This window comes from Silurus aristotelis (assembly GCF_946808225.1).
Source record: "Silurus aristotelis genome assembly, chromosome: 2".
Classification (NCBI taxonomy): Eukaryota; Metazoa; Chordata; class Actinopteri; order Siluriformes; family Siluridae; genus Silurus; species Silurus aristotelis.
In genome coordinates this window covers 22,417,977-22,440,182 of record NC_139575.1, presented here as the reverse complement: position 1 = coordinate 22,440,182, position 22,206 = coordinate 22,417,977, and the positions used below count along the sequence as shown (strand labels likewise).

General features: G+C 37.3%; 1 protein-coding gene across 2 annotated transcripts in view; it reads right to left on the bottom strand.

Moving 5' to 3' along the window:
• ca16b (carbonic anhydrase XVI b) overlaps positions 1–22,206 on the bottom strand; it is an 84,966-nt gene that overhangs the window by 5,147 nt on the left and 57,613 nt on the right. The window contains exons 7-23 of one of the 2 annotated variants that reach the window (XM_083529033.1): positions 21,740–21,897; positions 19,999–20,191; positions 15,856–16,040; positions 14,774–14,882; positions 14,651–14,700; positions 13,812–14,544; positions 13,484–13,622; positions 10,289–10,327; positions 9,799–9,890; positions 6,758–6,849; positions 5,832–5,928; positions 4,385–4,467; positions 4,156–4,290; positions 3,912–4,046; positions 3,618–3,778; positions 1,478–1,613; positions 854–1,000 (exon numbers count right to left, since the gene is read on the bottom strand). In XM_083529033.1, coding sequence (XP_083385159.1) covers positions 854–1,000; positions 1,478–1,613; positions 3,618–3,778; positions 3,912–4,046; positions 4,156–4,290; positions 4,385–4,467; positions 5,832–5,928; positions 6,758–6,849; positions 9,799–9,890; positions 10,289–10,327; positions 13,484–13,622; positions 13,812–14,544; positions 14,651–14,700; positions 14,774–14,882; positions 15,856–16,040; positions 19,999–20,191; positions 21,740–21,897 — 2,684 coding nt within the window. The remainder of the gene's footprint in view (positions 1–853; positions 1,001–1,477; positions 1,614–3,617; positions 3,779–3,911; positions 4,047–4,155; positions 4,291–4,384; positions 4,468–5,831; positions 5,929–6,757; positions 6,850–9,798; positions 9,891–10,288; positions 10,328–13,483; positions 13,623–13,811; positions 14,545–14,650; positions 14,701–14,773; positions 14,883–15,855; positions 16,041–19,998; positions 20,192–21,739; positions 21,898–22,206) is intronic. The other variant, XM_083529034.1, reaches the window with a different exon arrangement.

The window sequence follows — 22,206 nt, the reverse complement described above, 5'->3', positions numbered from 1 at the left end:
ACACACACACACACACACACACACACACACACACACACACTACAGACAATATTTAAACAAACTAATCAGCCTACAAAGCAGAAACTCCCAAAACACAGGGAGAGCATGGAAAATCTGCGTATACATGGAGGTGGCAGAATTTAAAACCCCAACTCCAGAGGTCTGAGAGAAATGTGCTAATGCTGCCAAATTTTCCATTAGCTCAATCAGCAGCTCTTCCAACTGCGTACTGATATTGCCAATCATAGATTTTTCAAACGATATTGGCAATCAGAATGTTGATTTTTACATACGTTTCTCTCTCAATATTAAAGCTTTTATTTAGGATCCAAAGCCTTTTCTGAGAACACTGCACATGAGACAGCAATACATTTTTAAAGAGGCATCATTCTGAGCACATACCATCACATTTAGAAGCAACTGATCTTTACCAGTCCACTTGCACACGATTTGTAAGGTGAACTCACAGAAAACCCAATGAGACCCAGGGAGTATGGGCAAAAAAAATAAATAAATAAAAATGTTTGCTTGCTAATAAAATCCCAGCAATACACTAGACTTGAAACTGAAGTAAAAATATTTCACATTCAAACAGCTGCTTTGAGTATGTACAGTCACTTATAAAACACAAACAAATAAAATATCACAATATCTAATACACAAACAAATAAATATAAAAGTATTTTTGTTTAGTATTAATTCTTTTTTTTTTTGTTGTGAAGTATTGTAAAAAATAGTGAAGCGGCACTGCTACTTATTGCACCACTATGCTACCCGGCATTTATGTAATATTTATTTGCAACTCTACGTGGGGAATTAGTTTGTTTTCCTTGATAGCAGATGGAAAGTTCACCTTAAACTGTTTCTCTATGTGAGAAGAGCCAGAAGGGCTAGGGGTGAGGATGCTGTTCACATAGCTGTGAAGCTTCCAGGCAGGAACTTCGGTATTTTTACCAAGCACCGCCTCCATCAACGCATCATGGATGAACACATACTGTTCCTGTAGAACACACACACACACACACACACACACACACACACACACACACACACACACACACATACACACACACACACACACACACACACACACACACACACACACACACACACACACACACACACACACACACAAATCTGAGACTACAGTATGTTTGCCAGCAATATTTTTAATTAATTATTTATTCACATTTTAATTTGACACAGTCCAGTGCACTTTGTTTTGCATTGTAATAAATTCTCAGGGTTCTAGTTCTTATACTGGATCTGTATCACATAACCAATTACATATATTTATATGCACACACACACACACACACACACACACACACACACACACACACACACACACACACACACACACACACACACACACACACACACACACACACACACACACACACACACACACACATACACACACACACACACACACACACACACATACACACACACATTACCACCACTACATACTCACCTCTGTCTGGACGAGGTAATTGCGTTGTGTGCGGATGTGTTTGAGAAAGCCAAAGACATTCACCGTGCCTTTATCCTTTATCTGCTGCAGCATGCTGTCGATCACAATATATGTGCCTGTCCTCCCAACACCAGCACTGCACAGACGAGAGAAACAGATGTAAGCTACAAATCCAAACCTGAAAACATTTTATAGCCATTCACTACAAAAGAGTGTATTTTTTCAAACAAAAATAACTCAAGCGCAAAATATTAGGATTCTAATGGCCTTGACAATGAATCATTAGGAAAGGAAATGAGCAGAAATCAAATAAATCCTACAAACAGTTTACTGCAGCAAAAGTAAGCGCGCAAATGGTTGCACAGGGTATCAAAGGGGTCCCAGGAGCGCATTTGTTTATTATTATTAACTACATACACATGACACCAGTTTTTAGTCTTGCTATTTTCTTACTTGCACAAGCTAAATATAGTGCTGCATTCTTTACGAAAATTCTATGCCACCCTGACTATCTGTAATCACCTGATTTTGAAATGCCAATGCCAAGGAGGTAAAAAAAATCTGTAAAATAAATCTTCTGTTTACAAAATAATAAAAGGTGCACTTCTTAATGTGGAATGTGCTGTGTTTTACAGTTTTATATAATTTTTCATTTATAAATGATTTTAACTGATTGATAAGTATTTTGTATTCCTGTTTTGAATAAATAATACATACAAATAAGTTATTTTGTTTGTTTGATGTTTTTCCGTCATGTAAATGTAAAGATTTATTTTCTTTTACTCAAAGTCTGTATGCTGATGTTCAACAAATCAATGGCATCAACAGTAAATGTCTATCAGACTTTTCTGCAGAATGCAAGCAAAATCCATTCCACCAACACACTTTTATCATTTATGTTATTATCTTAGAGTCATCCTTTCACTGACCTACTCCAGGGGTTTGTGGTAAAAACACCAAAAATGTTTTTTTTGTCAGACTGGTTTTTTTTAGTAGTAATCTCAAACCTCTGGTGTTGTATTGCTCTACTATTGATCATATACAGAGCCTTTGCTGTGTTTCTTGTTTGCTCTTTTTGATTATTATTCTGGCTGCTTGTATTGTGCCCTACTGTGTTTGACTCTTGTCTGCTCTTTCATTCTGAGTTTTGGATCATGTTTGTCTACTCTGTTTGCCTGGATTTTTTATTAAATAACGCATCCAAAACGCAAATCCTCAACCTTCTACAGGGTTGCTTTTGATAGAACACAAAATATTTTTTGTTTGCACCCAAACCTACAAATGAATTGATTTGATACTTAATCAAATTATATTTTAAATAGAAATAATTATCGCAAATCGGATTATATGTGCTATTATTGATATAGGGAATTTAATATTAATGCACAGAAATGTACAAACTGACTTTTAGATAATAAAACTAAATTACATCATGCAATTTATACAAAAAAGATTACAGGTAAGACAGAAAATTGTATTATCTGGTAATGCGTATGCTTCCTATTAAAAGGTTTATGCTTTTCAGAAAAATGGTGCAGTTGTCCGTCAGGAATGTCCCCAAATGCATGCAGAAATGCTTAGTTTGCATAAAAGATTGTAGAACAAGGGAGTGTCCTGCCATATTGTCAGATTGTTAATATTTGTTTATATCCATCCTTGTCCTGCCATTGGTTGTATCCCTCATGTGTTTATTGCTCACCTGTTTTCTGTTCCCCTCATGATTGGTTGTCTGTGCAAATGATTTTGTTTCTCTGTTTTTATTCTTAAACTCTGTTTTCTGTTCCCGATTATTTACCTCAGCCTGGTTTTGACCTGTTTATTGATTAGCTGACTTCAGCCTGTCCCTTGACCCTGATTTATGCTTTACATTTGTCTGATTGCTCCTTCAATAAAACGCTTGAACTTCATCTCACTTCTCATTTCATGTGTCCTATTCTGAAGGTCATATAGATCAGACCCTGAATTGAATGAATTTCCATCTCCAAAAAGATATACTTCATATTCTGTGTGCAGCGTTATGATCTTTTATGATAGTCTCAACATTGAGGAGAATAAATATGCTTTCTTTTCTTAATCAGCCAAAAATATTACATATATTATAGCAACAACAATAATAATGGCATTATAAACATAATCCTACCTGCAGTGTACCAGAAGAGGACCAGATTTTGGAACACGAGCTGCAGAGGATCTGGCAATGAATGTGAGAACTGGCAGTGTGTATTCAGGCACACCCATGTCTGGCCACTGAGTGTAGTGATATTGAACCACTAATCTTTCACTCTGTCTTCCCTTTTGACTCTGCCAAAATATATTCATATATATATTTATATAAATATACAGAAAAACACATTTTGCTTATATTGCCCTAACCAAAAGTAGAACCTCCACACATGGGAAATCCATTTTGTATCTTGCTAAAGCAGTGACTAACCTTTGTGACTCTGGTGTTGCGTATAAGAAAGTGGCGTAGTGTGTACCAGGCATGCATCTTCGTGCTCTTCAGTGTCACTACTATACTTCCATATTCTTCACTGTTCTCTGAGGGCCAGTACTGATCACATTTTCTCTGTGGAAAGAAAAAAAAGACAAAGGTCTGAGCAGGTGGTTACAATCCTATATTAAGGAGTTTGGCTACTCTTATAAGAGTGACTGGAATTGGGCTGTTGATTACTTACTCTGCCCTGCTCCACAAGATTGGTGATCATGACAATGACACTTATGCTTTGTTCCCAGACCATTCTCCAGAAGTCTTCAAACGTGGGTTTCAGTGGCCCCTGTGCAGCTATATATGCCCTCGGTTTGTTGTAACCCTTAAAGAGAAGAAAACTGTCTGAAAACCCACAAGCCTACACATGCATAAATACGCATATGTGCACACACAGACGCATACACACCCCTACTTACATCAACATAGTTTGCGTTGATGTAGTCAGTATGTTTGGAATCTTTTCCTGCCAACGAATGCAGCTTCACTCTGCTGTGATCATCTGTTGGCCAGACAAAACATGCAACCCATATTTACATCACAGCTTATTTCACACTTGTGCAAAGTATTCATTTGTGACGCAACTACAAACCCGATTCCAAAAACGTTGAAGCACTGTACAAATTGTGAATAAAAGAAGAAATGCAATAATTTACAAATCTCATAAACTCATATTGTATTCACAATAGAGTATAGATAACATATCAAATGTTGAAAGAAAGACATTTTGGAACACAATCCACTGTGCCAATCGCTGTTGTTGGCTAAAACTCTATATCTTTAGCCATATCTAAACATGATCCAGAATCGCAGGCGTTTTCTCTGGGCCAAGGCTGATTTAAAATGGACTGTGGCAAAGTGGAAAACTGTTCTGTGGTCTGACAAATCAAAATTTGAAGTTCTTTTTGGAAAACTGGGACGCCATGTCATCTGGACTAAAGAGGATAAGGACAACCCAAGTTGTTATCAGCGCTCAGTTCAGAAGCCTGCATCTCTGATGGTATAGGGTTACATAAGTGCGTGTGGCATGGGCAGCTTACACATCTGGAAAGGCACCATCAATGCTGAAAGGTATATCCAAGTTCTAGAACAGCATATGCTCCCATCCAGACGTCGTCTCTTTCAGGGAAGGGCATTTTCCAACATGACAATTCCAGACCACATACTGCATCAATTACAACATCATGGCTGCGTAGAAGAAGGATCCGGGTACTGAAATGGCCAACCTGCAGTCCAGATCTTTCACCCATAGAAAACATCATAAAGAGGAAGATGCGACAAAGAAGACCTAAGACAGTTGAGCAACTAGAAGCCTATATTAGACAAGAATGGGACAACATTCCTATACCTTAACTTGAGCAACTTGTCTCCTCAGTCCCCAGACATTTGCAGACTGTTATAAAAAGAAGAAGGGATGCCACACAGTGGTAAACATGGCCTTGTGTCAGGGTACGGACCACGAACCAGAAGCAGGAGTAGCTCTATCATGTTTATTGAAGCAATGAAACAACACCAGAGTCAGATAGAGTTACAAACCGTGAAGCGGAGTGAGTCCAGAAGACGGGTATGATCCTCGGAAGGAAAGTACGAGGCAGCGTGACACCTGCCGAAGGGGCGTGGCAGGTGGATTCCTGACACCTTGTCCCAACTTTTTTGAGATGTGTTGATACCATGAAATTTAAAATCAACTCATTTTTCCCTTAAAATTAGACATTTTCTCAGTTTAAACATTTGATATTCAATAAAATATTGAAATTTTATTCTGTTTTTATTCACTATTTGTACAGTGTCCCAACTTTTTTGGAATCGGGTTTGTATATCGCAAATTGCCTTGTGTGCATACTAATATCTTTACTGAACACTCACAGGCCACTATGTTGATGTATCTGTTTTTATGCTTGTTCTCTGGGTGGTTCGAATGCTCTGCCGTAATCTCTGTATCTCCCACAGAATGCTGAACGTCCTACAGAAAGAGAAAGAAAGGAATTATAATGATAACATATCTCCCCATGTTGCTCAAAAAGCAATGTTACCAAGTCAGTAACCATGTACTTATTATTCATTTATTCATTCATCTTTAGGAAGCTGTTTATTCTCGTCAGGGTCAACATGGATCCAGAGCCCATCTCTCAACCTTCAATTTGACAAACAAAATTTCTATAGTACATACAGTAAGATGAATACATAAAGTGATAAAAAAAAAAGATAAAAAAAAAAAAAAACGTATACAGAAAAAATTCATTTTAAAATTGAGCTTGGAAAGAAACCTCTAGTTATTCCACCACTTAGCTTTAATCTTGATTGTAATTTGCATAAATTATCCAATTTGTCCAAATCATTTAATTAACTCATCAACGCAACTTTGACTACATTTTCTTCACCGTCACCATAATTACTACCCCAGTGTGCAGTGACAGTGCTGAGATTCATCTTACCATATGGCTAATAGTTTGTCTTTTGTCCTAACTGGGATGTTGCAGCAGATGTTTATTACTTAAACGGATCCCTTCTGTACGAGTATGTTTTGAAAACACTGTACGATGAAACCACTCAGGACTGAGTATGATGGTAGTGAGGATTTATTCGGAAGACGGCTGCAGAGGATTTATGTCTGAATAAAATAGAGCAGGCTGAAATTGAGTAGTGTTCCTGCAGTTAGAGCGTGGCTTTAATGAGACTCTCGTCTTTAATTAGCTCTCCATTTTTTCTTACATTTTTTTCCGGAACCATCTGCATTATGATGAACATCGATGCACATGCACACAATTACACTCCAATAAGTTCATACTCACATTAAATTCTTGAGAGAAGCCTTGTTGGTTATTAGAGTACAGCTCCATTACATGTTTGATGAACTGTCTAACTGAGAGTGCTTCTAGGTCATCTGAAACGAAAACGTGCACACACACACACACACACACACACACACACACACACACACACACACACACACACATTTACCAAATGCCAATCACTTTTAGTATTCTAGCACTATTTTACAATAAAGCATGTTGGAACAATTCTCCAGTTCAAATTTCCTAATTCCCTAATAATTAAGCAAATCAGTACCTATAATGTAGTACCGTAATTTTGGACTATGAAGCGCACCCATATATAAGCCGCACCCACTGAATTTTACAAATATTTTTATTTTAAACATAAATAAGCCGCACCTGTCTATAAGCCTCAGGTGTCTACACTGAAACTAATGAACTTTACACAGGCTTTAACGAAAGACACGTTACACACGGTGTCTGTGCTTATATGATTTCTGTTGCAACTGGAGTTAGTGAGCTCTCCCTTCACCCAGACTCAACGCGCTACAACGGCTTATATCTAAACAGTAGCCGACCAAGAAAGTCATTGTTAACTGTCTTCCTTCTTCCTTTCACAACTATTTCTCTCGGAAATGTATCTTTTGGCATCGGCGTGCGTTTAAAGAAAGCACAGGTAAGGTGCATTTTTTCATTGGTCTAATGTTATGGGGTTCAGTTTTTTGGCTTTAAGTTTGTGAAACCGGGACAACCCCGGAAAAATTTATAAATAAGCCGCTTCGTTGTTTAAGCCGCAGGGTTCAAAACGTGGAAAAAAAGTAGCGGCTTATAGTCCAAAAAATACGGTACATCACACATGCAGTTACTATTAATTGTGAAGATCATTTTGTAAATAAAAGTATTTTTACAAAGACATTCAAAGTAGGACTAAATAACAAAAGACAATATATAAATGAAAGTTTCACATTTTCTTTTTAGTCTTGTTAGCTATAGCATTTTCTTTTCTCAGGACAAAACTTGATGCTCGTGTGTATTTATACTTTATGCTCCTGAGCAGAAAAATGGTCCAAGATCAAAAGGGCAAAATATTAAACCTTTTTTTTAGGTTTTAACAACAAATCATCACAAACACATGAAAGTTCCTTGATATAGCCTTTTCCCTCATTTGATTTCTTTAAATGTTTATGTCTTGTAGATAAACATGCATGTAATTAATGTTGTTCCCTTTAATATTAATGAGCTTTAAAAGGATGAAATATTTAATTAATTTGACAACATTTTTTGTTTGTGTACAAGAAGACTATATAAGTACATTTCTAGCTGTTACCCTATATTCCCCTACATCAAAAGTAAACAAGCAAATGGTGGCACAAGAAGTCTCAGGTGGGCATTTATTTAATTTCTGCACATTTTCTGACCAATTACTTGTTATTAAGACCAATTAAAGCTTAATATTTCCCTTTCGATTTCCATTTCTCTTTCTCTTCCATTTCAGCTGACACTGTTTGAACGCTGTTGGCATCAGAGGTGCAAATGTGTGAGGGATGTTTAATATAAAACAAACTTGACATCTCATTATTTTGACAGCATAAAAAAATGAGGGTTTTTTTGTTCAGTTTTATTCAAACGACAGAAATAAGGTTCAACAAATGTACACTGTCTTTGATCATTTTAATCGTCTTGTACAATCTTTGAATAGCTTTCAGGCTTGGTACATCATGCTGCAAGTGCTAATTTATCTTGTTTGCATAGATAACACCCTGTATTTTTCCACTTGTAGGTGGAAATTTACTTTATTTACTAAGGCAACCAAAAAAAGAGAAAGAAACACACCTCTGTGAATAATGCAAGTAAATGAACTTGTGTATTTTTCTTTCTGGTACATATTATAAAACTTGTAATTTTTTCTCGCCACAGACAATTCTTTCATTAATCGAGGCCTATGTGTGCAAGCAATGGTTCATATGGAATGCTGCTGAATAAACATTTGCACGATAATATGTACAGAGATTCTATGTATTAAGGAATTCTGCTCAGTAAACTGAAGCTGTGACAAATTCTGACAAATGTGTGAATGCTGGAAAAAAATTTGCAGTAATACCAGGCACATACGTAATATTCGGTTGGTTCTTCTAAAAGACCTGTAATGCGCCAACAATTGGTTCCTTATACACTTCATTATGAAGCTGAGAAAGAGGGCTTCTCAGTCCTACGAGGCTGGTGTGATCTGTTTATGGCTGCCTGTCCCAGCACTGAACAGCAGGAGGTACTGATTGTGGGTGATATTTAGAGGGCAGCATCTGTGTATTGGGAACCTCATCAGTTACCCCTGAATAAACAAGGTCTGTGTTATTGGCAATTGTTATATATAATGACCCATATAAAGACATGGCTCATTGCTGAGCGGAAGCATAGTCTGACAGCTGAGACCTTTATTTGATTAGGCTGTGATGTATTAGAATTTGTGGCCTTAGCTGTGGTTCTTTATGATTAATGCTACATTTAGTAAATTGGATTTGGTATTTTATATATATATATATATATATATATATATATATATATATATATATATATATATATATATATATATATATATATATATAAAAGCAAGAGAGAGAAAGAGGAAGAGTTTAACAAGGCTAGTTTGATTCTCCACTTACCGGGACATTAAACTATCACCTAAAAAGTGGCGCACTCTTAAACGGTAATGGTTAATTTTACTACCCCTGTGTACACCAATAAAGGCCTGTCACTCCAGATAAAAGAAAAACCTTAACAAAAGGAGTTAGGAAAGGAGTATAGTTGGCACATCTGCCGGGTGATTTAACACAATCAATTGCATAGATATACCCATTTTTAGTAACAAGATTATATATTTATATATTTTCCCATTTGTAAAAAAGCAGTGTGTGTGTGTGTGTGTGTGTGTGTGTGTGTGTGTGTGTGTGTGTGTAAGTGAGAGAGAGAGAGAGAGAGAGAGAGAGAGAGAGAGATTTCATGTGTGAGAGGGATTTTGTATGTGGCTATACATGTTAAAAATGCACAAAAGCATGACTCACCAGCTATTAAGAATCCAGTTAAACTCTCATTGTGAATCACTTGAGGGGAGTTCCTGTCCTCTATGTACATATGAGCATTCTGGAAAAACTTCCTAAGAATACAGTGATTAGGTTTAGCCAAGCATCTTTCAAACAATCCCAATCCCAGTGTCTAAATCCCACACCAGAGCTTTTTAGCATTTCTACTTAGAATTTCTTTGAATGCAAGAACTTCAAGTTAACAGCAGGTGTACATGCTCTTCAAAAAGAACGAGTAAAGACTGACAAAGCCTCTGATGGTTGAGGAGCAAGAGAACCATTTAGGCATTTTTAAACACCACAAGTTCTGGCTCAGTGCAGCTTTTCAAGCTCCTTTGGTTTGGCACTCACACTAGACAGTAGTCTACTCCCTTAAAATGATCTTACTATAGTGGAAAAGAAAGGAAGCCTTCATTTATTCGCAATAGTGTAATTATAGATATTACAGAAATGCTTTTAAAGAACACCTTACCTGTAACTAATGCAGAGCAAAGAGCAGATGCTATTCATCCTTGAGAGGTGAGATGAAGAGAGAAGAAAAGATGGGTGTTAGAACAGAGAGAACAAATGAAGAGAGGGGGATGCAAAGAAAGAGGAGGGCCCTGGGGATCACCACCTATACCGCATTTATATTTATGACTCACCCTTTAGAAATTATGTTTTATTTTTATTTTTTTTCTATGTGAGATTGCTTATGTATTCTATGTTCAGATTACAGGGTGTTTAGCACAGCACTTCTTTTTTTTTTAATCTGTCTATTTTACCAACCGGAGTAATCTATGTATCTCTGAGCAGACTAACAAAAAAAGGCTCCTAGCCATTCAGATGGATTGTAGCTCACACAATAAACTGATTACCCTATTGACTTGACCGCTTCAAAACTTTATTCCAGTTAGTACAGCATACTTTCTGATAGCAATTTGTAATTGAGTTAAAAATTGTAAAAGATTTAAAAAGAAACAGAGAAAGAGGGAAAAGAGAGAGAAAGAGAGAGAGAGAGAGAGAGAGAGAGAGAGGGGAGAGAGAGAGAGAGAGAGAGAGAGAGAGAGAGAGAGAGAGAGAGAGAGAGAGAGAGAGAGAATGAATATGACACAGTCATTGCAAAGCAAACATCTTCCCTGAGTGAAACAAGGCTAATGCCCTTACAAGGCTAATACACTATAGAGGACAGTATGCTCTGACATCATAATGATAAACCAAACATATTCCATCCTCTCTTGGAAGCTGTCAAATTTCCATATGCCTCCCTTTCATTCAGTTGAAAGATAATCGGTCATCAAATTCCTGACAAGCCTATTCAACCAAATCACCATTTCATTCACTTCACCATTACTTGTTTCCACTAAAGCCAGATTGCCAATTACAGAGATGAGATTAACAAAATAGGTTTCACACAGATAATGATAAAATTAGGAGTGTCGTCACCCCATCCCCCATCAACTCTTATTATTTAGAAATCATTTGCCTGGATGGAATAAGCATACATGGTTGCATTATTGCAAAAATAATCCTGAGTAGTCAGATATGTAATGCTCATTTTGGATGTAAAATCTATATTCATTCATCTTCAGTTTTCTTTGTTCGGGGTATGGCAGGTACAACCACGAAATCTTGGGACAATATTAAAATTTTAATAAAATGAAAACTAAAAGACTTTCAAATCACATAAGCCAATATTTTATTCACAGTAGAACATAGAGAACATAACACATGTTTAAATTGAAAAATGTTACACTTTTATGCACAAAATGAGCTCATTTCAAATTTGATGCTTGCTACAGGTCTCAAAAAAGTTGACAACAAAGGGCTGAAAAAGCCAGAAATTTAGAAAATATTCAGCTGGAAGAACATCTAGCAACTAATCACGTTAATTGACATCAGGTCTGTAACATGATTAGCTACAAAAGGGATTCCTTCGAGAAACAGAATTTCTCAGAAGAAAAGATGGGCAGAGGCTCTCCAATCTGTGAACGAGTGCATAAAAAGATCGTGGAATACAACGTTTCTCAACATCATGACATCATAAAAAGATTCAGAGAGACTGGAAAAATCTCAGTGCATAAGACCGAAGACCTTTGTTGAATGCCTCTGGTCTTCAGACGACACTGCATCACTCATCGGGATGATTGTGTCATTGACATTACTAAATGGGCGCAGGAATATTTCATATTCATATATTTTCAAGTATTCCAGAAACCACTGTCGGTAAACATCATCCGCCGTGCCTTCTTCAGATGCCAACTAAAGCTCTATCATGCACAAAGGAAGCCACGTGTGAACTTGGTCCAGAAGCGTCGTCGTGTCCTGTGGGCCAAAGCTCAATTAAAATGGACTGTTTTAAAGTGGAAAAGTGTTCTTTGGTAAGTCCAAATTTGACATTATTGTTGGAAATTACGGACGCCGTGTCCACCAGGCTAAAGAGGAGGGAGACTTTCCAGCGTGTTATCAGCGTTCGGTTCAAAAGCCAACATCTCTGATGGTATAGGGGTGCGTAAGTGCATACAGTTTAGGCAGCTTGCATGTTTTGGAAGGTACTATAAAGGTTGAAAGGTATATAAACAACAGCATGGCTTCGTGGTAGAAAAGTCCCGGTGCTAAACTGACCAGAAAAATACACCAAAAAGACCAAAAACCCTTCCGCAGCTGGAAACCTATAACAGGCAAGAATGGGACCAAATTCCAACAGCAAAACTCCAGAAATGTATAACCTCGATTCCCAGACATCAGAGGAGATGCTACACCATGGTAAACATACCCCCGTGCCAACTCTTTTAAGATCAAAAACAGGCATCAAATTTGAAATGAGCTAATTTTGTGCATAAAAGTGTCTCTGTTTAAACATTTGTTATGTTCTATTGTGAATACAATATTGGCTCATGTTATTTGAAAGACTTTTAGTTTTCATTTAAGTTTTCAACATATCCGGAATTCGGGAGATGTAATCACTTGGGATGGAAGGTCATTCAGAGCCAGGCATGAACAACACACTACATATCTAAGAGGACTTTACATCTGGCAGTCTGATTACTTGCATGTATTTAGGAGGTAGGAAGAAACCCAGACAACCTCAAACAAACAAAACTCATATAGGCAACAACCTGTATTAAATCTAGGAGTTGGAAGTGATATAGCAATATGATGTCTTGTCTTGCTCCGCAAAATTTAAATTCAATCAATTGGTTGGTGGTTGTCTCCAAAGCAATTTACAATGGAAGTTAAAGCTCTTGCTCAAGCGTCAAAGAACTTTCAACTTATGTTTAGTAGCCTATTTAGTAGCTTAGTTGCTATTGACAAATAGACGTCCTAATACATGACAATTGCTTGTATTTCATAGTTCTCTCCATAATGGCATCTTCAATTCATCACAGCTGGTGTGTAGGCCTCACATATTGCGCACAGCTGGGTCCCTCTTTTATAGGCTCATGGGTTACCAAGGTTTCTCCATCCTACACATTTATGGATAGGTGTGGCCATAATGAGGGTGAGAGAATGTGAATAGAAGAAGCTCCAGTCAAAATAATGAGCAAGTTCATGGAGACAGAGCATAGATTATAGTAGGAAAAGAATATATTAACTTAAGATGATGGTATAATTCAGATGTTTTTAACAGGTGTGTTAAGCTAGACTGACATTCTCTATATATGAAAGACACTATCGGTGATCTTACCTCCAGTAGACCAGGACAGCTAGCAGCAAAATTAAGCAGATCAGCATAAGAGCCGATATCACCATTAAAGGGATAATCCATTCCATCTGGTTTGCTGAGGATGTGGGATCCCTGGGCACCATAGACATGCTATTTTGATCTAAATGGTGAACACAGACAAAACTTACTTTAAAAAAATATATCAGCTCTAAGTTTTAAAAGAACCTTTAAACAAATTTTAGTGACAAAAAAGATAAACAGACATTTGTAAGACTGTCCCCCTTTGGCTATCCCTGAGTTCTATAATTTAAGCTAGAGCGTGATCACAACTTTTATACATCTCACTCACCAGTGTGGATGTAGACAGGCCAGCCACTTTTCTCCTTATTAGTAAGTTTTGTGGCCTGAGTCGGACTGCTGGCAAGCTGCATATCTGTTGTGCAATTTTCTTGCAGCCAAGTTGTTTGGCTTGCGTCTCCTCCTGAAGGTCTTAGAGTAACGGTATAGATTTTCTCCTCTGGGGCTATAGGTGGTACTGTGGAGACTTCTGTATTTATATGCTCACCTTCTTGCCCTCTCTCTCTAGATGGTGAAACAGAAGAAGCTGGCTCTTGAAATGTGGTCTGCTCTTGTTTCTTCTCATTTACTGTCACATTTTTCTCTTTCTTTTTCTTTTCTTCCACCCTATTTTCCTCATTATCATCCTCCTCATCGTCTTCTTGTTTGTGCTCTTCATTGTCTAGCTCATTAGTTATTTCTCCCTCTTCTGAAGGGAGAGGCTTGTTCCCATTCTGTGTGGTCTTGGATGCAGGAGAGACTGGTTGTCGTGTTGGTGCAGGGCCTGAGCTGGGAGAATGGGTGGGCCAAAGGGATCCAGGGAGGGAGGAAATCACACCACCACTAAAGCCAAGGCCAGCCAACAGTGTGCTGGTGACCAGAGATGCCATTGTGGTCTGCCCTCCACTGGATGGTGGCCCCATGCCTGTTGCAATGGACACAAAGGAGAAAGGGAGACCAGAAGATGACCAAGTAGAGGACCCAGAGCTAATGGGTGCCATGTCTGAAGAGGAAGATGCAGTGGGCTGAAAAAGGGCGAGATGAAAAAATGAGAAATTATTATTTTAAGGTGCTCTCAGAGCTCACAGTGTTAATTTAGATAGATATATCTCCAACTACCCAGCAACTCACCATTCCAGTTTTTATAATTCTTGTCCCTTCAAAAATACTTGTGGTATTTGCTGAAACAACACAAATTGAAATTTAGTTGGTGTAATAATTATGATACAAAATAAGACAGATAAATTTACTTACCTTTGAATAAAAGTGTTTGGCTAAAGTCACTGCGCTGGTCTCTCTGACATAAGGCTTGTACCCTAAATAGATACAGAGCATCTGGGGACATGTGTGTGATCACTGCTCGCTGGAGACACACAAATATAAACATACAAACAGTAAAATTTTAACTTGTGAATGACAGGGTAAATAGCATATGGAAACTGAGTTTGAGTATTTACCTTCAAGATTCTTTAAAATATATTTTTCTAAACACACAAGCATGACAATGTGTCACAAACTGACAAGACAGAAAATTGACAAAATGTAATTTTCTAGGACACATTCTGGATGCAAATTCAGATTTATGTCAACATCATGCAGGCCAAAATTGCATTTATTCCTTAAAATTTCCTGATCATTCAATTACAATTTTAGGTCCCAGAAATGGGAAAGCTGTGTAGGATATTCTCCTATGACAAAATTGGTCTTGACTCTGTAATGTATACAACACCCCTAGCTCCAAATTGAAATAAAAATGTAAATTCTGTGCAAAAATGATTAGGGAGACAGAATGTGTTGGAGTCGAGAGCTGTAATTGGGCTTTGGCCGTAGTGGATGGATTTCTCCAATTGAACCCAAATCTAATTTGTCCGAGCCAAGGGAAAAAAAAAAAGAAAAAAGATTGGCAGCTTTCATCACAGAAGTTTCCTGGCTTGTCTGGCCCATCCTTGTTGTCATGGATACCACATGTAGAAGACCAAGCTGACACTGTGACTGATGGAGTGAAGAGTTTGGGGATGTCTCATTCACAAGATGCCCAGAAAGGCAGAGCACATGTCTAATTCTATCTGCTGTGCAGAGTTTTAATGGTATCTGTAGGGCTCCACCTTTGGCTTGGAGGACTGCTTGGCCGTTTTCATTAGCTGCTTTTTGGTGAATGTCTGTTACAGTGATTGAGCTAATATTGACACTCATACCAATTTTGGAGGGCTAAGCTTGTCTTCGAATAACAACCAGGATTAAGACAACAATAACCTTTAGTCCCAAACGGTTCATTGCTTGCTGTTAGTTATATTCTTGCCGCTTGACTGTTCATGGTTATGAACTAGGACACTCACAGTGTGGTGCTCGCTGCTCTGGGTAAACATCTTCTCAATGGTTACATCATCCTTAGCCCAGCTGTAGGTAACAAGAAAGCCCACAAGGGGCGGGTGGTAGATAATGGTAGGTCGATCCCAGGTCAGCACCATTGCTGTTTTGTTCAGAGGGCGACCCTTCATGTTGTCAGGAATGCTGCTGCACACTGAAGTAAAAGAGAATGGGAGGGAGATAGAGGGACAGAGACATAGAAAAAAAGAATCAGATATCAATAACAGAAAAAAAAAACAAGATCATCTAACTTGAGATCCTGTGTCAACAAGAATGTAGAGAGCTTTTCTCATTTGATTAAGGATGGTGTGATTGACGATAAATGAAGCAAATTATAGACGGAGCACATCCATGATCTCAGACACATAGATCCCTGACTACAGACTGAAGGGGCAGCTGAATCTTTTATTGCTGTCTGACTCACCATAGTGTTCTAAGCAGACCCTGCTCCAAAAAGCAAAAAGATTTCATTTCATACCGTCTCCAAGCTTTCAAACCTTTTTAGAGTGCTTGTTTGTGTGTGTACATTCACATGAGTATGTAGGAGAGAGTTTTTGCTATGGGTTTTTGGCAGATATGAGAACCTGAATTATAGCGTTGGTGATTCACAACTTGACTCGTTCACAGAAATTGTGAACTTAATTAAAGGCTTTCTAAAGACTCAACACTTCATATTAACTACATTATAGATACCTCAAATCTCGAACAATAAATAATTTTTAGCCTGAGATATAAGTCCTGCACTTTTGACAACAGAGATAATATTGCAGGTCCCTGATATCTGGACACTGGAGGGATGACTAAAATACCCCTCCTTTTACATGCAATTTATACTACGATCGCAGGTTATTTTGCTGTTCAGATATCAAAAACATAAGCAAGAGAGTAAATCATCACAACATCAATTCAATGTCCATTATTTTAAGGACAATGAATGATGTTTTTGTTACAGACATCATAGAAAACACAGTTGTTGTGTATCAAACGAGGATGAGGATTAAGTATAATAACAATAGCATTACCAGTGATGATACAAGCCATTTTGCTTCTGACATCCCTTATCATTTCCATTGGTCAGAGAGGACCATATACTGTATGTGATTTATTATACTGGACTCGCTTCAGTGGCTACTGTTCAATTTTAAAACCAAACACTTGGAGTGCTTTTCTAAAAGGCTGTTAAAAATATCGCTCTCTAATTCCTTTTTACCCTCTCCTATTTAGCATTAATGCTTCTCTTTATTCCTTTACATTAAATACCTACTTTTTGATCCTTGTATATGTTTTTACTTGATTTATGTCTGTGTTTGGGGTTATTCATATATATATGTTTATTATTATTATTATTATTATTATTATTATTATTATTATTAGTGGTAGTAGTAGTAGTAGTGATCGTACTGTGGTAGTAGCAGAGGAGGTAGTAATAGTAGTTGTTTGTCCTCTTGAGCAGTTTATAAGTAAATACTGTACGGTACAACAGAGCAAAACAAATAATAATTGCTTGCTTGTTTTGTTGATAAGAGCCCTTAAATTGGTATATCTGCATAAGAAAGCACTCAGCAATTCAGTGATAAACATGTCTGCATATGGATGGAGGAAAGCAGATATATAAATATAAAATATAAAACAATTTGAAGATTTGGAACAAGAGGTGATTAAGGAAAGGCCATAATCTGTGTAAGTTGGCCTCCCTGGAGCTCCATCAGGATGAGTGACTCAGCAAGAGACCATTATCTTCATCTGTTCAATCGACAGCTTGATTTTTACTGCCGCTGTACAGCAGTAATAAGCCGGGCACAGCAGAGCCAAACACTGCGAGAAGCAAAGTTTTAACTTTTTAACTTAAATAAGATAGGGTTCTCTATTTCAATGCTGATGCAAGAGTAATTTGTTGGTTAATGCTGTCATGTTGCTATTTTGGTTGGGCGCAAGCCACATTTTTGCATACTCCTGCTTTTTCTGTAGTTATAAATTAATGTGGGGCAGCACAGTGGTGCAGTGGGTTGATCAACGCTATAAAGCAATTATAGAAAATTAATAAATTAACGAATGAAAAAAAAAAAAAATGAATAAATGAAAATTCTCACTTAAAGCAAGGTAGAACAGCATTAAAAGTAGTGTACCATTCAAAATCCACTAATAGTTCACATACAGAGACATTTTCCTGAGAGAAGTCTTGTCCTATTCTTAAAATCCTTTGTTTCTAGAATTAGTAATAAATGCAACTGAATTACTGAAATCTTATTTTATTTGTAACAACAAGAAACACTGGCATTTCAATCCACATTAGCTGTGAGACGTATCTAAAAAACCTCTACAGAAATCCATCAAAATAGAAAATCGATCTATGAAAAAATCCAATTAATTTACATAATAATTAGCCCTATCAATATTGTAAGTCTGGCTAATCAAAGTCACTCAGTCATCATTTTGCTGACCCTCATCATTTCCCAAATTATGGCTCACTTTCACTTTCTTGGATAACCTTCAGTTGATTAAGTTTAAGCCTGCTCTCAAATAATGTCAACATCATTTAAAGTCTAAATTATTCTATACCTTACACAAGTAAAACTTTAAATGCTTCAAAAAAAGTTTTAAAGTGTAAAGGCTTTTTTTTTATTGCTGCTGGAATTGGTGTGAAGCCAATTATGTAAATTAAGCTCTCAGGCACAGGGCTTTAATTCTCTCGCAACATGTAGCAAGTTGTTTCAAAAACAGACGTGGCAAAGATCATGCTATGCAGAAAATGCTTTAAACAAATGTTTTTCCTTGGAATGCAATCTGACAAAAAACAAGTACATATATGCAGCAATATTGTGTTTTTTCTTGGGAACAAACAATTAAAATATAGCCCATGGACATATTGGATACAACAGAGCATTTCAAGAATCATGTATTTTTATTGCATTTATAGTAAGAAACTACCCTGAGGGGAAAATGTGCTCTGTGTGTGTTTAGTGCACAGCTGGAGAACTCCGTCATTCTGTTTACATTTATCACTGACCTTCCGTGAGTTATATTTTAGTGCCTCTGAATAAGCTGTTATTTATTTTTTTTTTTTTACTAATATAAAAAAACCCTTCTGTGTTATTTTAATGGGTCTTGTGGATTATGTGGCAAAAAAAAATAAACAAGAATGAACTCAAGTCTCTATTTCTCTGTCACTGGCAATAAATCTAATGACAAAGATGAAAAAAAATGTATTTGTAAAAAGAAGCATGGATTTAAAAATCTGTAAATGAAAGCGAATGTTATGGGAAAAACTTCACAGATAGTAATTGAGAGGATAAGGAGCTTATCTGACTAGTTATTGCAACATTTCATTCTAACTTTACATTTTATTTACTGTGTGATTGTCATGAAGAGACAATAAAATACAGCACACCAGTCTCATGCCATTTATTTTTTTTTGCCTGTGCCATTTATTGTGACAGAAGAGCCTGTGATGACAGGAAGTCACCCTCAGACATACAGACTTGCTTACTTTAAAAAGACTGCAAATAACTGATTAAAAAAACATGAAGAAAATGTGACAGAGATTGATTTATAAACTAAAAGGCAGGATCAAAATTGCTATCCATGGAGGGTTCTTTTTTTCTATATCTGTTCTTCCATATTGCAGTCTGTTTGAATTAGATTTTTATTTTTTGCCACACAGTACCCATTTTTCACGCTTTTATTTTTAGAATGAATATTAATGATGATTATTCTGCCCCTTGGCTGTGTTACATTGCTCCCTATTCATCACCGCCAACAGCAATCAATTCCCTCTGCCAGGGATGGAAACAACAGTGATTTATGGCAAGAGCATTCAAACTCCTGCCCATTTGATCTGTTTGGCCTGGCATGAGCAGTCTCGTCATGGTACTCTCTTTTATCAAATAAAATGCCTAACTGCTGGTTGCCATGACTCCTGTTTATTAGGGATTTTTCTTACTGATATTAGAAATCTCCAGTTACCACGTGCTTAATATTACTAGAGAAAGAAATACTGAAATAACATCAACTTTTTGAATTTCAGTTTCATATGTTATTTATGGTATTTGGCTTAGAATATGGGAAGCATTTTCTCTTTTCCCTACTGAAAAAAAACAAACATTAATTCTTACCTCTGGAGGGCTCTGTGTCTGAGCTGGCATGCCCATCAGCCATTGGGTCTGGAACCCAAGCCTCCTTCACTGTTGATCTGAAGATTTGTCGGTTGTGCAGATCTTGAGTGGGCCGATAGTTGTTCCTGAGGTAATCTACTGATTTCACATGATCCTGCTGCTCAGTGGTAAAGATAGAGTAGAATGCTTCCAACTGTTGGGCACAAGTGATAAAAAAAACACAAACGGCGCAATGTTAATGATCTGTCATACACCTGGTTCTCATGGTCATTGGAACTCGCCAACTCGTCTCTCTGAACACCTTAAGAACCATGATCATATTCATACTTGACTTAATAAAAACATTCAGTTATTCACTTGGCAAGCATTGATAACCTTGACCTCACTATAAAATTGATAGCTTGTGTTTTGACAAGGCTGTCAGCATCTAACAGCTAACAGTGTGTCAACTATTAAGTGCACATGTCAAGAAAATATATCAAAATGTCTTCAGGTTGTCTGTGGGAAAAAGTGTTTCATTCTAACAGCCTTGGGTAAAGCAATATCTAATGCGAAAGACTCATACAAGTGGCAAGTATAGCGAGCATGCTGTGTATAACTGGAGTGGGCTGATTGAGTGAAGTGCTTGAACACAGCAGTGCAGTAATCCTCACTGGAGGGCAAAGCTGTGTGCGCATTCACACAACCTTTTAGGACCTGATTCACTAATGCTTGTGGCAACATAATGATCTTAGCCGAGAAAGCACTTGCCACCATGAGATTCAGGAAAGTGGACATTCTGCACAATAAAAGCAGTGTATGTATTCACACAGGCACAAGATGCTCTATGGATTATCAGGATTAAAATGTCATGCTACAGCTGTTCATATGAAACAGCTCTGCTACCTCAATTAGGGAAAAATCGTTTTTACATCATTCATTGATTTATTTTCGGTAATCACCTAATAAGGGTCACAATGGATTTGAAGCCTATCCTAGGACCAGAGGCAGAGATACACCTGGAAGAAACACCAGTCCATTCCATTCCTATGTGCATCCACAGATAATTTGATAAAGCGTAGTCTATTTACCTACATTCATGTTTGTTGGGAGGTGAGACAAACAGAGAGAACCGGGAGGCAACCAGAAAATGGATACTGGAAGAACATCTGAATTTATCCTGCTTCTTACTGAATATGTAAATCTGTTTATCAGTAGTTGTCTGCAGTAGATTAGAATGCTTTAGATATCAACTTAGAGAGTTTAGACAGCGTGGGAGAGTGAGAATGTCAGTTGTGGACATTTTAGCACTTTGCAATTCCAAGAAATGTTTATATACGAAAAAAAAAAACCCCAGACACAGCTGGGTTACTTGCATATGCATGTGACGGTGAAAGATAGGAACAGGGATGGAAGAAGGACACACAAGCTGGGGTGATGTTAGTATGGGTGGAACTCTTCTTCCTGTCTTTCCAGTCAGTTTTCTTTTACACAGTTGTTTCTCTACTTCACTAAAGCTTTTTCATACCTTTAGGCTTTCTATATACTGGCATGAAGTCAGACTAAAAAGCATTTTAATAATTTAGTGTTTTTGCAAAATAGCAGGAAAAAAAACTATAAGCAGATTTATAAATGTGGATCTACTAAAAATTACAGTGAAACAGCTTTCAGCTATTCTGTGCAAAATCTAACTAAACAATAGTGTCTGAGTGATAATGATGATGGGGGGGGGGGGGGGGGGGACACACACGGACGGACTTACTTGATGATAGGACAGGTAAACAGGCCGACTGAGGATGATCCACTCCACAACTTTACTACATGGAGGAGTAGTCAAGGAGCCAGTGTAACGATAGTAACTCCCCAAAGAGGATGGTAGCAGGTCCCTTAGGACAAAAGGTGCAAGATTCGTCTCCTTCTCTGGTGATTGCAACACACACAACAAATATACTCACAATGATTGTAGTTTTTTAAGCTATAAACAATAATAATACACACTGGGTTATGCAGTCATTCTCATCTGGTATTTTTTGTATTAAATCCTGTAAATCTGGAGTTTCTATGTACAGTAGGTAACATCCCTCGGAGTGACTAAACAAATAACTAAACACCTTTATCATGAATATTACATGATGGTATAAAAGTTTTTCAATTTTTTATCAGTCCTACACTATCTGGACAAAAGTAAAGGGACACCTGACATTTCCAGCCATATGTGGTTCTACCTCC